At 37.2% G+C, this 15,348-nt stretch overlaps 2 protein-coding genes across 5 annotated transcripts in view; one reads left to right on the top strand and one right to left on the bottom strand.

The window, feature by feature from the left end:
- Nucleotides 1-1,410, bottom strand: part of RPIA (ribose 5-phosphate isomerase A) — a 29,417-nt gene extending 28,007 nt beyond the window's left edge. Inside the window, exon 1 of one of the 4 annotated variants that reach the window (XM_081931873.1) lies at nt 647-1,410. The gene's annotated coding sequence lies outside the window, so the exon portion shown is untranslated. Of the gene's footprint in view, nt 1-2; nt 129-322; nt 339-646 lie in introns of those variants that run through there. The other 3 variants (XM_081931875.1, XM_081931874.1, XM_081931876.1) reach the window with 3 other exon arrangements.
- A 160-nt stretch (nt 1,411-1,570) lies between these two features.
- EIF2AK3 (eukaryotic translation initiation factor 2 alpha kinase 3) overlaps nt 1,571-15,348 on the top strand; it is a 45,378-nt gene continuing 31,600 nt past the window's right edge. The window contains exons 1-4 of the mRNA XM_081931871.1: nt 1,571-2,290; nt 8,960-9,089; nt 14,173-14,367; nt 15,093-15,223. Of these exons, the coding sequence (XP_081787997.1) occupies nt 1,986-2,290; nt 8,960-9,089; nt 14,173-14,367; nt 15,093-15,223 (761 nt within the window). The 5' untranslated portion in view covers nt 1,571-1,985. The remainder of the gene's footprint in view (nt 2,291-8,959; nt 9,090-14,172; nt 14,368-15,092; nt 15,224-15,348) is intronic.

The following is a 15,348-nucleotide window of genomic DNA, read 5'->3' as shown; positions in this document are numbered from 1 at the left end:
ACCTTGGCTCTTGCAACTGCCCCGAACCGCACCACCACCCCGGGACAGTTCGCGATTAAGGCTGTCTGACAAACGCTTACTTCCTTTGGCGCAACGTGAGATTTAGACTACCACTTGCAGAATTGAGCGCATCTAGTGCGAACTGCATGAGACACCCCCCACCCCCACCCCCACCCACAGCCCGCCCAGAAAGATTGCAATTCCGGCATTCAACTGTTTTGAACGCAAAAACAAGAGCAGATGTATTTTAGTCACATTATCAGCTGCTACACGGTTAATAGTTTACTCAAAACAATAATCTATTCATGCGCTTTTTAAATACCATTTTGCCAGACATTAATATCAAACGTGGGTTCATGTCCGATACCTCTACGATTAAATGTCAATAATTTGAGGTTCGAGTAGATCCCTGCATCTCGTGTAAATATGACCACTAAAACCCTTCTCTCTGGTTTCGATTTCTATGATCGGAAATCATTTCTATTAGGAGAAAAACTGCTCTATATATATGGTCCATATGAACAGAACATTCTTTCAAATTGGGAGGAGACTGAATTTCTAGTAATTGAATGAAATGTCCTTTAAATGCACAAGAATATAAATTCATGTGGTCTCTTGGAGTGGACAACGATTTGATGGCACTTACTTTGCATTCTTCTCACATTAGTTCTGGAATAATGTATTGCATTTCGACTCTTTTTTGCAAACGAATATCATATATGGCCAAATTACGAGGTACTATTTATCTTTTTTGAGGGCGGCACAATTATCTCATACTTATTCATCAGAGTGTAAAACGTTTTTAACCATGGTAGCGGAATGCACCACTAGATACAAAGGCCATCACTGTTGCTATGATTCAAATTCGTAGGCAGCAAGGTTGTTTTTAACCTCTTTAGATGTTCCGGTGCTTCACAGGTGGAACTTCAATCCACAGTGATCTCCATAAAAAACGAGACTCGGCATCTGGAAGAGAGTCATAGTCCTAACACTTGGTGGAACCACTGCAGGCAGCAATTGAAGGGGTCTGGGTTCTTCACAAGACGACCCCCTTGCAAATAAGCCCCCGAAACAAATAAAATTAGGCCATCTGTAAAAAAAAATGTGAACAAAGTTCACTGCATGAAACAATCGATGCAGCATTTAAATGTATCCCCTGGGAATTTTCCAATTTCGTTCTGTTGTGCGTCCAGATCAGGTCTGGTTGACCTCGGGTCCGCTTTCCTATGTATAATTAGAATGTCTATAAAACAGAAATACATGAATATTCCTTATTTCATCCCGGCCAAAAATGAAAGGACTTTTAAATGTTATGTCGATGACATTTTTTTTACTTTCTGTAACCCCATATGGCGGTTTAACAGCCGCTGCTTCTTTAAGGTCTCCCCTCCCTTCAAGCCCTCAGCTCTGGAGAATATCGTCAACACTCAAAATCGGCCACGTAGAAAGCATTGGTTTTGCCCAATCAGGAGGGGACGGAAAAGAGCAACAACCAATCCCTGCATTCCACCAGCTACCTCCACGTTCTCCAATCAAGAGCGGAAGTCAAACGCAAAAGTAGTGTTGTTGTTTAGTCCAATCATGGAAACCTTGGAGACATGAACCTTTTTATTGGCGGGCAAAAGCCAGAAAGCGTCACTTTCATTGGTTCTGTTCACAGGCAGACAACTATCATGTTTTCATCCCTTTTCTTTCAAAGAGAAAGCAACCCCTCCGAAGCCTGGATAGGTAAAATAGCAAAAAACTGTTACTAAAGTCAAGCAAACTAGGTTGTGTTACAAGCGCGCCGTTACGTGGCTAACAAGGGGTGGGATTGGTAAACTAGAAGCAAGTTAGGTTGCAGTTTGCGCGTGCGTACTTAATCTGTCTGCTGAGGGAAGGAGATTGAATCTTCCTCGGTGGCCATTGGAAGGAGTTGCCTGGAGCCAGGTCGGAGTTTTATGCCATAACGACCTCTTTGAGGCAGGTGGAGGGAGGGCCCCTCCATGCCAGGGCCGCGAGGCCCAAGCGTTCGGCCTGCTCCTCCCGCTGCCACCCCTTCTAACGTCGCCGCCCTGGTGCTCTTCTGGGTTTTTTTGCTGCTCTGCGTCCCTCTGAGGGAGGCGGCGGCGTTTTCGGAGGGTGATGGCCGGCCCGGATTAGGACTCGGTGGCGCTGCAGCCGCGGCGCTTCCTGTTGTAGGTGATGTGATTGTTGAAGACGATGAAGCCAGTGGCGTGGCCCAGGCCGCATCCTCCGGGGAACAGGAGGAAGAAGCCATGGAAGCCCCCACCCGAAGCGGTAGTTTCAGGTGAGGTGGGAAAGAATTGGGGAGGGGGGTGTTTTTATGTGTGTGCTTTGTATATTTATATGTATCTTGTTCTGCGGCTCCCTCTAGCCCGCCTTTCCCAACCAATTTGCTTTCTATTCTCAAAATCTCAAATCGGGAAGATGTCATGTGGGCTCTGAGGTGTGGGAGATGTTGCCAACAGTCAATATTTTCGTAGAACCAGGGTCTTTCTCTAGATCAGTGGTTCCCAACGTGGGGCCCACGCCCACAGGGGGGCAATTTGATTTTTAATGGGGCAATTTGAACCTTGTTTAAACCAAGTTAATGCCTTTTAGGCTTCCTCCGCATGAGTAGAGTTCACTTTTTGTGTAAAGTAAGAAGTATATATCGCTGGGGTGGGGTGGGGTGGGGTGTCAGAATTTTAGAGATGCTTAGGCGGGGCATGGCCAAAAAAAGGTTATGCACCACTGCTCTAGATTCACATATGCTTTGCATGATGGCCAACGCTAGCATCCCTTCCTACTTTGCAGGAAGTAAATTGCCCTGTGAGCTGCTCCTTAAACCATATAACACTCATATAGGGTCACTAATATATCTATTTCTTTTGCAGTATATAGTCTATACAAAGAGAAAATTGGAATGGAATGCATTTGTATTTGTTGTTTTACTCTTCATTCACTTTGTACTCATAATAACTGCTTTCCTATATGTCAAACTGAGTGTTTTTCTTACGATTGATCAGCTTTTTGGATATGAAGGCTAGCAGGTAGAAAAGTGCTATGGGTAATAATTTACAAGAATGTGATTTGCAGTGAATGAATTTTTCTGTTTCCTGAGATTGTATAATTTCCTTCCTTCCCTTCCTCCCACCCTAAAATGCCAATATCGATGGAAGGATCTGCATCTGTTATACAAGACTGGTCAAACAGAAATCTATTCTTATTACCTGTGAAAATTTATTTTGAAGCAAGAACTATTAAAAAGATAGTTTAATAACATAAAAATGAGTTTTATGCTTATTTGTGCTGCTATCTGCAAGAACTAAAACAGTCTTTAGTAAATTATCTTATTGAAACAGAATATTGCTAAACTGATCTCAAAAAAGTCAACTGGTGGTAATTCTTTATCAAATCTCTCTGAAGATATCAGAATTTTTTTAAAATTCAAAATATTGCTAGCTTCAAAATCTGTTTTCATTTGCTATGCTGACTGGGACTGTGAAGCTAAAATGTAGAAGTTTCTAAGTTGCCAAAAGCTTGTTTATGGAAACATTTAAAAATATGACTCCATGGAACAATAGTTTTGTTAAATGGCTTTCCTAAATAAAAATTTTAATAAAATTCACAGGCTGAGAAATATTTTGATATAATTACACTAAATATATCACCTAATACTTTCTGATTAGAATTAACCTAATTGATTTCCATATTTTTCAAAACTGCCGCCTTTGGGGAAAAACAAAATATTTAAAATAACTGATGTGAACTAATAATGTAAGAATACAGTACAATATTTTTTCTGGAGGTGAAGTGTACTTAAGCTGACACTATTATGTTGATTGCAGTTCTTATCAGAGAATTGATAATTGGTAATTTCTCAGTTTAGTTACATTTTGCTGTTTATGGTTTTCATTTATTTAAAAGTTTGCATGTAGGGCGCCATACCTCATGGATTTCAGAACAGAATTCCCTCTTTCTGTTAACAGTATTAGAAAAATTGAATAAAGTTGCAGAAAACTAAATGGTTCTCTCTTTTCAACTAATACATTTTCTCTGGTCTTGATTTTCTGCCTCACATTGATATTTGCAATACTGTATATTCAAAAATGTTATGAACATGTGTGTGCATTTATCATTCTTTAGAAAATGTTTATACTGATAGTCCTTAACAAGGGTCCCTTAGTGACTATTCAAAATAACAATAGATCCAAGATACATATAACCAAGTTCCAAAGTTTTAACAGCCACGCATGGAAATATTTGTATCATATGGTCACATTTAGGACCATTAATTGGCTACACTCATTTGCAGAATCCCATGATCATGTACTGCAATTTGCCTATTGGGTATAATGGATTAGTTTAACAATTGCTACAGTCAGTAATTGTGATGTTCACATAACAAATGGCACAAAAAATTGTAATTCCAGGCTCAGTTATGGTTGTAAGTCAAGAACTACCTGTATAAATACTTACATTGCTTCCTCTCTTGCCCTATCTTTCCATCTCGGGGGTATTTTCAGTACCTTTCCTGGTTTGCTTTTGTTTAATCCAGTTCCCTAGTTTTCTTCTTTCAATGCTTCACTTTTTGACACATTCTGTGATCCATAAACTTGTATGTCAATGACAAGGCAGCTCACAATAACACATATCTTAGAATAGAATGAATTAGATAAGATAACAAAACACAAAGACTTTCAAATAGAAATAAAAGCAGGGGGGGGGGGGAAGCAAAGGCAATACCAGTACCATAGTAATAGGTGCATTGTATACAATCCCAACACAATTGGAGCACAACTTGAACACCATTGGCATTGATAAAATCACTTTCAGTCAGTTATAAACGCTTTACTTGGAATAGTATACATCCTGCAATGATATCTTTAAAATTATCAAACATTCACATCTGCCTATCCCAGAGCATTGGGAAGTACAGGTAGTCCTTGACTTTAGTTTATTTAGTGACCATTCAAGTTACAATAGCACTGAAAAAAGTGACATGACCATTTTTCACACTTACAACCCTTGCAGCATCCATGGTCATGTGATCAAAATCCAAACACTTGACAACTGATTCATATTTATGATTATTACTTTGTCCCAGTGTCATGTAACTACTTTTTGTAACCTTCTGACAAGCATGGTCAATGTGGAAGCCAGATTCATTTAACAGCCATGTTACTAATGTAACAATTGCAGTGATTCACTTAATAACATGGCAAGAAAGGTTGTAAAATGAGGCTACATTCACTTAACAAATGTTTCACTTAGAAACAAAATTTTTTGACTCAATTGTGATAATAAGTTGAAGACTATCTGTACTCGATAAATGGACAACACTGTCGAATCCAGTTTGAACATCTAACTAACCATGCGATGAACCATAATTTGACAAATTAGTGGACCAGAGGAATGCTGTCAATATATTTTACTTGGACTTCAGTAAGGCATTTGAAAAGTAGACCATAACCTACTAGTAGATAAAGAAGAAAAATGTGGGTTATCCACCACCAGATGGATTCTTAACTGGCTGACCTACCGCACTCAACATGTAGTCCTCAATGGAACTGCATCTACATGGAGGGAAGTATGCAGTGGAGTACCCCAAGGCTCTGTTTTAGGCCAGTACTCTTCAACAGCTTCATCAATGATTTGGACAAGGGTATAGATTGGGAACTCATCAAATTGCAAATGACACCAAGCTGGCGGGAATAGCCAATACTCCAGAAGTTAGGCTTAAAATACAGAAGGATCTTGACAAACTTGAACATTGGGCACTATCTAATAAAATGAAATTCAATGGTGAAGAAAGTAAGGTTCTACATTTAGGCAAGAAAAACGAAATGCACATGTGGTACCTTGCTCAATAGTAGTGACTGAGAGGGATCTTGGAGTCCTGGTGGACAACCATTTAAATATAAGCCAGCAGTGTGCAGCAGCTGCCAAAAAAGCCAACATAATTCTAGGCTGCATAAACAGAAGGATAGAATCAAAACCACGTGAAGTGTTAATACCACTTTAATAACGCCTTGATAAGGCCACACTTGAAATACTGCATCCAGTTTTGGTCGCCACAATGTAAAAAAGATGTTGAGACTCTAGAAAGAGTGCAGAGAAGAGCAACAAAGATGATTGGGGGCCTGGAGGCTAAAAAATATGAAATACAGTTGCAGGAACTGGGTATGTCTAGTTTAATGAAAAGAAGGACTACGGTAGACATGATATCAGTGTTCCAATATCTCAGGGGCTGCCACAAAGAAGAGGGAGTCAAACTATTCTCCAAGACACCTGAGGGTAGAACAAGAAGCAATGGGTGGAAACTAATCAAGGAGAGAAGCAACTTAGAACTGAGGAGAAACTTCCTGACAGTTAGAACAATTAATCAGTGGAACAGCTTGCCTCCAGAAGTTGTGAATGTTCCAGTACTGGACATTTTAAAGACGATGTTGGATATCCATTTATCTGAAGTGGTGTAGGGTTTCCTGCCTAAGCAGGGGGTTGGACTAGAACACCTTCAAGGTTCCTTCCAACTCTGTTATTCTATTCCATTCTAATGTATTAAATAGGTATACTGTTCAGTGATGGGGTAGCTCACATTACAGTGATTCAAAAGTCAGTCTGCCTCTAGCTGATCTCTAGTCTGTCTGCTTGCCTGAAGCCTTAAATTGCCAACTAGAACTGTTCACTGCTTCAGATTTTATTGGTATGATTATGATTTGGAACACATGGATGCAAACAGAAATGCAGCCCTGTTATATTACTAAAGCAGCCATGTTAGTTTCTAGGATTGTACAACTACAGTGAAAACTTCTTTAAAGCAGTTGTGTGATTCTGGAAGAAACTTCTACAATTAGTCCTTGACTAAACACCCTAATTGGAAACTGGAGTTTCCATCAGTGAAGCAGTAGTTAAGTTTCCAAGACAGGGAATGCTTTCGGAGAGAGGCTGACCTCCTCCTCTTGCCCTTTGCAAACTGCCTCTGCTTCAACTTCCTACACCCTCCTATCTCCCTCCTCCCCATTTCTGTTCTTTTGGCCATCCTGCACAGCACAGGTGAGATGAAGATGCCACTATATTCTGCTGTAATCTATCTGCTACCACCACTGTCCCCAACATAGCTTCCTGCTTGACTTTCTATGTGCAGCTGTCATTGTCTTATTCCTTGTCCTCAATATCTATCATGTCTAATCTGCACTGAGCTTGCTACTACCTCTTCTCCTTGGTATCTACCACTCCAGGGAGTACTTTCTATGATCCTAGGAGGAGCAGGCTGAGACTGCTAATGTGGATCGGGCTTATCAGGAGCTCAGCTGCTGGGGAAGTAGATAAAATTCAGAGGTGAGTCCATCACTGACAATGGAGTGTCCTGCAGAGAGAAGGGGAAGCAGATGCAGAGTAGAAAGATGTGCTAAGGAGTAAAAGGGGGGACAAGGTTTGATGGGGCTGGCAGCTGGGTGGTGGCGGAATACAGCAGTGACTCATTCTTGGCCAAACTGTACAGATGCCAAAAAAAGACAGAGAAAGGGAGAGGAGATAGGTTGGGATGAGAGTTGAAGAGGAACCAGTTCACTCAGGGAAGGAGGACATGACTGAGATACTGCAACTATTATAACTGCAAGTAGCTCATCAAATGCCCAAATTTTGATCATGTGACTGAAAATGCTGAAGTGGTCATAAGTGTGAAGACCTATCATAAGTCCTTTTTTTCTGCACTGTTGTAACTTTGGTCACTGAACAAATGGTTCATAAGAAAGCTCTACAAGTAGTGATTGACATATTACCACAATTGGGATTGGATTTGGGGTCGTAAGCCATTATTATAAGTTAATGCACCCACATGAACCTGATTTTACTTCTTTTGCAGTGGTCTTTAAATGAATCATCATGGTCATTAAATGAACAAGTCATAAGTGCAAACCCATTCCTCTGAATTGACGTTTTTGCCAGAAAAATGTCAAAAACATTGCAAATCATAGTCACATGACCACCACAACTAGTCATAAAGGCAAGCATTTGAAATATAGCATGACATTTTACAATGGCCAGAAGTGCTTTATGGGTCTGTTCTGATCTATTGTGATTTCAGACAAAAGTTAACTTGTTAACTGACCAGTAGTGAGTCAAGAATTATCTGTACCTGTATAATGATCCCAAACAAGCTAATTAAATTTATTCTAGGTCCTGCTCATTCTAAAACATTCTTACCTATTGAATCTGAAGTAAGTAACAAATGGTTGTGGAGCCAGTTATTAGTCCTGGTTTAAATTCAGCAAAGCCTTAAATGTTTACATTATGCATACCCAGCCTATTGAAGTTCAGTCATAGCAGATTTATTTGAGATTAAACTATGAATGCTCCACTGTACCATATACTGTGGTGTATTTTATGAATAATGCATAAATCTTGACTCTTGCTCTGAATATTTTATCCTTGGAAAGAATATGATTAAGATTGTTTTATAATTGTTCAAATAAATTATTTTCTTATGGTATGATTAATGAAATGCTAAATAAATAAACTAGCATTAATTCTAAACCATTGGAAGTTGCTTTCGACGAAATAAACCTTTAGTGCAAACTAATAGAAAGCACAGAATAACATTAGCACTTAATTTGTATACATTAAATATTTCTATGTGATTAAGATACTAGAGGGAAGAATAGGAAGAAAAAATGGCCATTAAGAAAATTGGCACATATCCAATTTGTAGCTACATGCATGTAGGCATTTGAGATTACAAAATTATCTCTAATTTATATAACTCAACATTTTTAGGCATCACTCTGGTTTTAGTAGGCAATATCGCTGATACTATTGCTTCTTTTTAATTGTTTTTAAGGGAAAGAAAAAGTTAAGAAGAAAATGGCAATAAAGCTGGGGAAACATAGCAATAAATTGAAAAATTGGTTGCAGATTACTGTTAGGTATATCTTGTTTTTTTGGTTCTTATGGACATATTTTTTATTTGCAGATCATTAATAATTATAAGTACTTTGGATGGACGGATTGCTGCTTTAGATCCAGAAAACAGTGGTAGAAAACAGTGGGATCTGGACGTGGGATCAGGTTCTCTTGTTTCATCTAGTCTTAGTAAACCAGAGGTAAGATTAGTGTATTTAATCACTGATTTTTAGAATTTATAGGGAAGGGTTAATTACACTGTGATATTTCTTCGCCTCTGCTAGTTGGAAGTACCAGGAATGCGGGGAACGTAGATCTCATTCCTCAAGATTCTTTATTGGAAATCTGATAAAGTGCAGGATTGCATGAAAGGTGCAAGGGGAGCATGAGAGGTGCAAGGGGAGCAAACAATTTCTGTAAACAACCTTTGATCAGGATTAGGCATAGGACAGATTACCTACAAAAATCAAAAAGATGTCAAGAGAAGATGTTTCTGCAATGTGCCTGCAGTTCCTAGCCCTGGTCTTCCAATACAATCCCATTGTTTTCAGTGTGCGACAGAGCAACATTTTTTCCCCTGACAATCCCTTTCTCTCCAATCTTTCTGTCTTTAAGTGGAGGATGGGAAATTAAAAAAAAACCAGGTCAGATGCATGACAACTTGTATTGATTATAATGGTGATTGCATCACTGAGGGATGCTGTGAATGTTGTAAATTGACTGTAAAGTTATTTTTCAGTTTGTTCATAACTTTGATCACTGAAAAGTAGTTGTTAAGCAAAGAATACCTGTAATGCACTTTCACGAAAAATGTCTTATGCAAACCATCATATTCTATTAAGTAATTGAATTGCTGAAACCTCTTCTACATTTTGCGCCCTCCAACTATCTTTAAATAGACTTCAGGTTTTCTTTATAAACTTTGTTGAATCCACATCATGGATCCAGTATATAAGAAAAAAGTGAAAATTAGACAAACTGAATTAGGCTGCTTAAGCAAGGTCTAATTGCTGTAATTTTTTCTAATATACTCCAACTTCTTGACAGTTTGCAAATACTTGTTAGATAAGTTTATGTTTTAACAAACTTTTAAATTACAAGTCCCCATTTTTGTATGAAATATAAGTATTGCTTTTTTTGTGGAGATCATGTGGGAAACCTGAGGATACTCACTTTGCATAATTTGTTGCTAATGTTGATTATGAATTTTCCTTTTATTGACATTGAATAACTTAATATATGTAACAACTTTAACATAGCTTAAATTCCATGAATTAGGATAACTGCAAATGATTCATTCTTGCAATAGGAGGTGAGGTAATGTTTAAAGGCAAATGGAAAGAGGATAATGTCATTTCCATGACTAGTCACATATCCTTGCTGTTCCTTAATGTAGTTGAATTTCAATCTTCTTATTCTTTCAATGAGAATATTTCCATATTTTTAGTCTTTGGGATTTACAATGATTTCATCATTTTATGTACACTTCTTGCTATCATGAATAAGGAGAAAAATTACAAATGGTCATGCAAATGAATTATTGTCTTGTTAATAAAGTCTAGAATCACTTTTTTTCTTTTAGAACTATACATTAGCTTTAACACTAATTTATATTAACCAGAAGTAACAGTATAATCCCTTCAATTCTTAATCTAGGTTTTCAAGAATTCCTAATTCACTTTCAGAGTATGATCAATTGTAACTATTTTGTAACAACAAACATTCTCAGAAACCATTTATATTACCAATTTGGAGTTCTTTCAAAACTTTATTGGAGTGATTGTGGAAACATAATGTTACACTCTGTGTGTGTGTGTGTGGGTGTTGGACATCAAGGTGAATGCCATGATATATAATCTGTTTGTTTTTGTTAAGAAATTTGTGAAAGGATTAAAAATACTTATAATAGGATATGCTTAGATATCCTAATCTTTAATGATAATCTTAACCTTAATTAACATCCTTAATGATAATCTGTACTCAGTTTTAGAAATAAACTCTTAACATTTATGCAATATAAAGTTATTTTGTGTTGAACTAAAACTCTTCAGATTTCTTTCTTGACCTCTGCCATTTTGCTTCTTCAGTGGTCCTAAACTTACTTATTTTTAAATATTGATATCTGGCTTGTTTGTGTTTAGTTAATTGGTATCAGAATTTTTGTTGCTAAGCTGCAGAGTGATATGTCATGTGACTGTATCACTTAGAAATGCAATCTTGGTTCCCAAGGTCACTTAGGTTATTAAGCAGGAAGAGGCAGAGTCCCATGTGAGCGGGTAAAAAAGTGGCAGTTGCTTGACCATTTCTAACTTTACACCAACTTTCCCATTGACTATATGGAATCAGCAAGGAACATCACAAGATCTGTAATCACTTGACTGAAGCTCTTTGTAATATATGAGAGCCAGGTACTGGGATTTATAGACCGCTCATAAATCCCCTTCATACAGTGCTGTAACCTTGAACAGCTGCTGGATGAATGGTTGTAATTTAAGGTTTACCTGTAGTGATACTTATTTTGTAGCATGTTCATTTCTTAAAACATCAGTAGTTTCAGTGAAGAGATATATGCACATACAATGGAACAATTGTGAATATTGCTTGCATGTATTAAAGTGGATAATTATTTTTTTCATTTACCTTTTTACATATTTCTGACCTTTTTTAACTTGCTTTACCTAACAATTACTGTATTTTTTGGAGTATAAGATGCATCAGAGTATAAGGCGCACCAAGGTTTTGAAGAGGCTTTTTTTTTTAAAGTATGTAGGTAGATAGAGGGATAGAGAGGAAGAGAGAGAGAGAGAGAAATGCAGTAGGTAGGTAGGGAGAAAGAGAGAATAGTTAGGTGGGTAGGTAGATATAGGGAGAGAAAAAGAGAGAGGGAGAAATACAGTAGGTAGGGAGAGTGTGTGTGTAGATAGGTAGGTAGGTGGGATAGAGAGAGAGAAATGGAAAGAGAGAGAAATACAGTAGATAGGTAGGGAGAGAGAGAAAGTAGGTAGGTTGGTAGATAGAGGGATAGAGAGAGAAATAGAAAGAGAGAGAAAGAGAAATACAGTAGATAGGTAGGGAGAGAGAGTAGGTAGGTTGGTAGGTAGAGGGATAGAGAGAGAAATATAGAGAGAGGGAGAGAAATACAATAGGTGGGGGGAGAGAGGGGGGTAGGTAGATAGAAGGAGAAAGAGAGAGAGAAATACAGTAGGTAGGTAGGGAGAGAGCGAGAGCAGGTAGGTAGGTAGATATTTCCAGGTATATTTGTTCATGTGCTGGAGAAGGAAATCATTGACAATCTGCAGCACCTAGGACTTTGTTTCTGCTGGCACAGCACTTGATCAATGTAATTCTCATCTATCAGTTAAAGAACTTTCCAAAAGGGAAAAAAAAGTTTTTGCACTCTGCAACCCTCCCAAAAACGGCCCGTTTTTCGTGAAAACGGGCCCGTTTTTTGTCAAAAATATTGCATGCATAGCCTTACGGAGTCTTATAGAGTGCTGCTGGGGCCTGAGGGTGCCAAAAAAAGGCCGTTTTTTGGCTCATTTCTGCCCTCCCTAGCCCCCAGGAGCTCTCTGAAAGCCTCCATAAGGGTATGCATGGCCAGTTTTGTGAAGGGGTCGGGGCTTCGGGAGGCAAAAAATGCTGTATTCAATGTAAAAGAGGCACCCATATTTTCAGCCTCTTTTTCAAACAAAAAAGGTGTGTCTTATACTCCGAAAAATACAGTAAGTTAAATTAATTATTTAACTTAAAACATTCTTTCCCAAGTTTGACTTATTTAGATATTTCATATTTCATTCAAACTGTTGCATCTGTGTCATGTTAGAAATTTTTCATTAAGTAAATGAGGTGGTCCCATGCACATGTTGGTCACAAATTGTTATATACTTATCCTTGGAATTCTGTTCCTTTTTTCATTATTCCTGCTCTTGGCTAGGATGAAATTTAGTATATATAATTTGTTGCATGTTAATAATATATCTTCCAGTTCCTTACCTCTTATGATTCATGCTAATACTTCTGTCAGATTTTGTTCTATGTATTACTGAAATTACATGTGGCTTTTTTATCTTTTAGAACAAGACCTTTCCTTATCTTTGGTCCAAAATGCAGTAGATCTCTGCAGCAAATTAGTTCTTTTTCTTTTTTTTCTGGAAAAAACAATGGCTGAGATCTAAGAACTCTGATAAACTATTCTATATCCTGGAGGGGCTTATAATTTTTTTTAAATAGCAGTCCTATAGATTACATATTTTAGCCTTGAAAGTGATTTTTAGAAAGACATCAGGTCTGCTATTTTGAAAATGCAAAATGAACACACATTTCAGTTTTGTATAAGAAACATTTCCTTTGGGGAGGGGAGATTTTAGTTTATTCAAAGAAGATTAAAATACTAAGCACCAAAATATTTAAAAAGGACAAAATAAATTTAAAAACAACAAAAATATGTAAAAATATAATACAGCTATGTTAGTTTCCCATCACTTGCATAACAGGACAAATAATTTAAAATTTTTAAATTAAATTTTTTTAAAACTATTAAACCTACAAATTTTAGCCTATAATCTATAAACCATATTATAACAAAATAGTTAACAAAAACAACAATAATGAAATATTATATAAAAATATAAAAGAAGTAAAAAATGGGAAGATTGAAGTTCCAAACTCTGTTAACAAACTGTAATCAACCTGTTTAAAATTTACTCTTTCAATTCCAAATCATTCTTCTTTCCACAACAAGAAAGTCTTCTATTCTTTTTCTCATAGCCTCATGTATATCATTAGAGTTCACAATACCTTCCATTCTCAGGAAATTACTGATTATGATTTTCCACCAAATCAAAAATTATTTAAATCTGTTCTTAAATAAGTGATGAGGCACATTTATAATTATTGTTCTAAACTTAACATGCCTTAAAACATTGATTTATATCAAAATTGAATTTTCAATCCTTGAATGGTTTACTGAGAAAAGAGCATATAAAAATAGTGAGATAATCTGACTGAGATAGGCACAGATAAACAAGTTAGCTTAGAAGTCAGTTTATCTAACTGATTTTACTATGTGAAGTAAATGATTATGTCATAGAATGTAGTCACTCTGAAAAGGAACATGGATCAATGCACAATTGTGGATAAGCATTAGTTAAATAACTTCATGAATTCCTATTTGGCATTTTTCTATTGATCTGGATTTCATTTGATTTTAAATCTTTCTGTATTCTGATCGTCATATTCTTTTTTCCATATTAAAATGTATACTTCTGTTTTAATATTTTGTAGGTGTTTGGGAATAAAATGATAATTCCCTCCTTGGATGGAGATCTTTTCCAGTGGGATCGTGATAGAGAGAGCATTGAAGCTGTTCCATTCACTGTTGAGTCACTTCTTGAATCATCCTACAGATTTGGAGATGATGTCGTTCTAGTTGGAGGAAAGTCCCGAACAACATATGGACTGAGTTCATATTCTGGAAAGGTAAAATAATCACAACCTTGTGTCAGAATTTTGACATTTAATATTTATGGGTTTTTAAAATTGTTTTGAAATAGTTTATAGCAGAGGTGGGTTGCTACCAGTTCGCACCAGTTCAGGAGAACCGGTAGTGATAATTTGGCCCGGGTCGCAGAACCGGCAGCGACCCACGCTGGCCACGCCCCCAAACTGGTTCCCCAGTCTTCGCTGCCATTGCTGGCATATTTTTTATTAGTTTTTCATGGTCTTCGCGCATGCACAGAACAATTTAAAGTGAACTGTGCTTTTTGGTGTGCAAGCAAAGCGAACTGGTACCAACAGCGGTAGAAACCTACCCCTGATCTATAGCCAACCTGTCTAGTTAGGTTTTACAAAACTTTGTAAAAGCTGGTTGACCTTTTTGCCAGTTTCAGTCATATTACAAATTGCATGTTTCATTTATTTCACTTCTTACGTAATTCAGTAACTACCAACATGATTTGTATTAAAAACACAAAATGTTTTCTCTCAAATGTACTGGAGTGTGTGGTTGTGAGAGAGAGAGAGCTTTAATTTTAGATTTGCTCCAAATGAAGCACCATTTATGTATGACTTGGGGAATACATTTTTACTTTCTGAATTGAATTATAAACATAGAATAGAACATGAATTCTCAGAACTTCTACTTTATTAATAAAAATATCGGCAACTAAGAGCCTGATGAATTTAATATTTCCTTCTGGCCCCAGGTAAAATATATATGTTCAGCAATGGGCTGTCGTCGCTGGGATGATGATGAGCTAGAACAGGAAGATATTCTCCTCCTCCATAGAACTCAGAAAACTGTTCGTGCTGTTGGGCCCCGCAGCGGCAATGAAAAGTATGTATACTATAGTAGTATTATATTACTTAATTATTAATGAATTAATAATTCTTCTCCGTAGTTTCTGCACATGATATACCTACATCCCAAGGTTAGTACGGGTAGTCTTTGACTTATGACCA

This window comes from Natrix helvetica, assembly GCF_964273705.1.
Source record: "Natrix helvetica genome assembly, chromosome: Z".
In the NCBI taxonomy this organism is placed as follows: domain Eukaryota; kingdom Metazoa; phylum Chordata; class Lepidosauria; order Squamata; family Natricidae; genus Natrix; species Natrix helvetica.
Note: the sequence above shows the minus strand (reverse complement) of the source record. Positions and strands in the feature narration are given on the sequence as shown.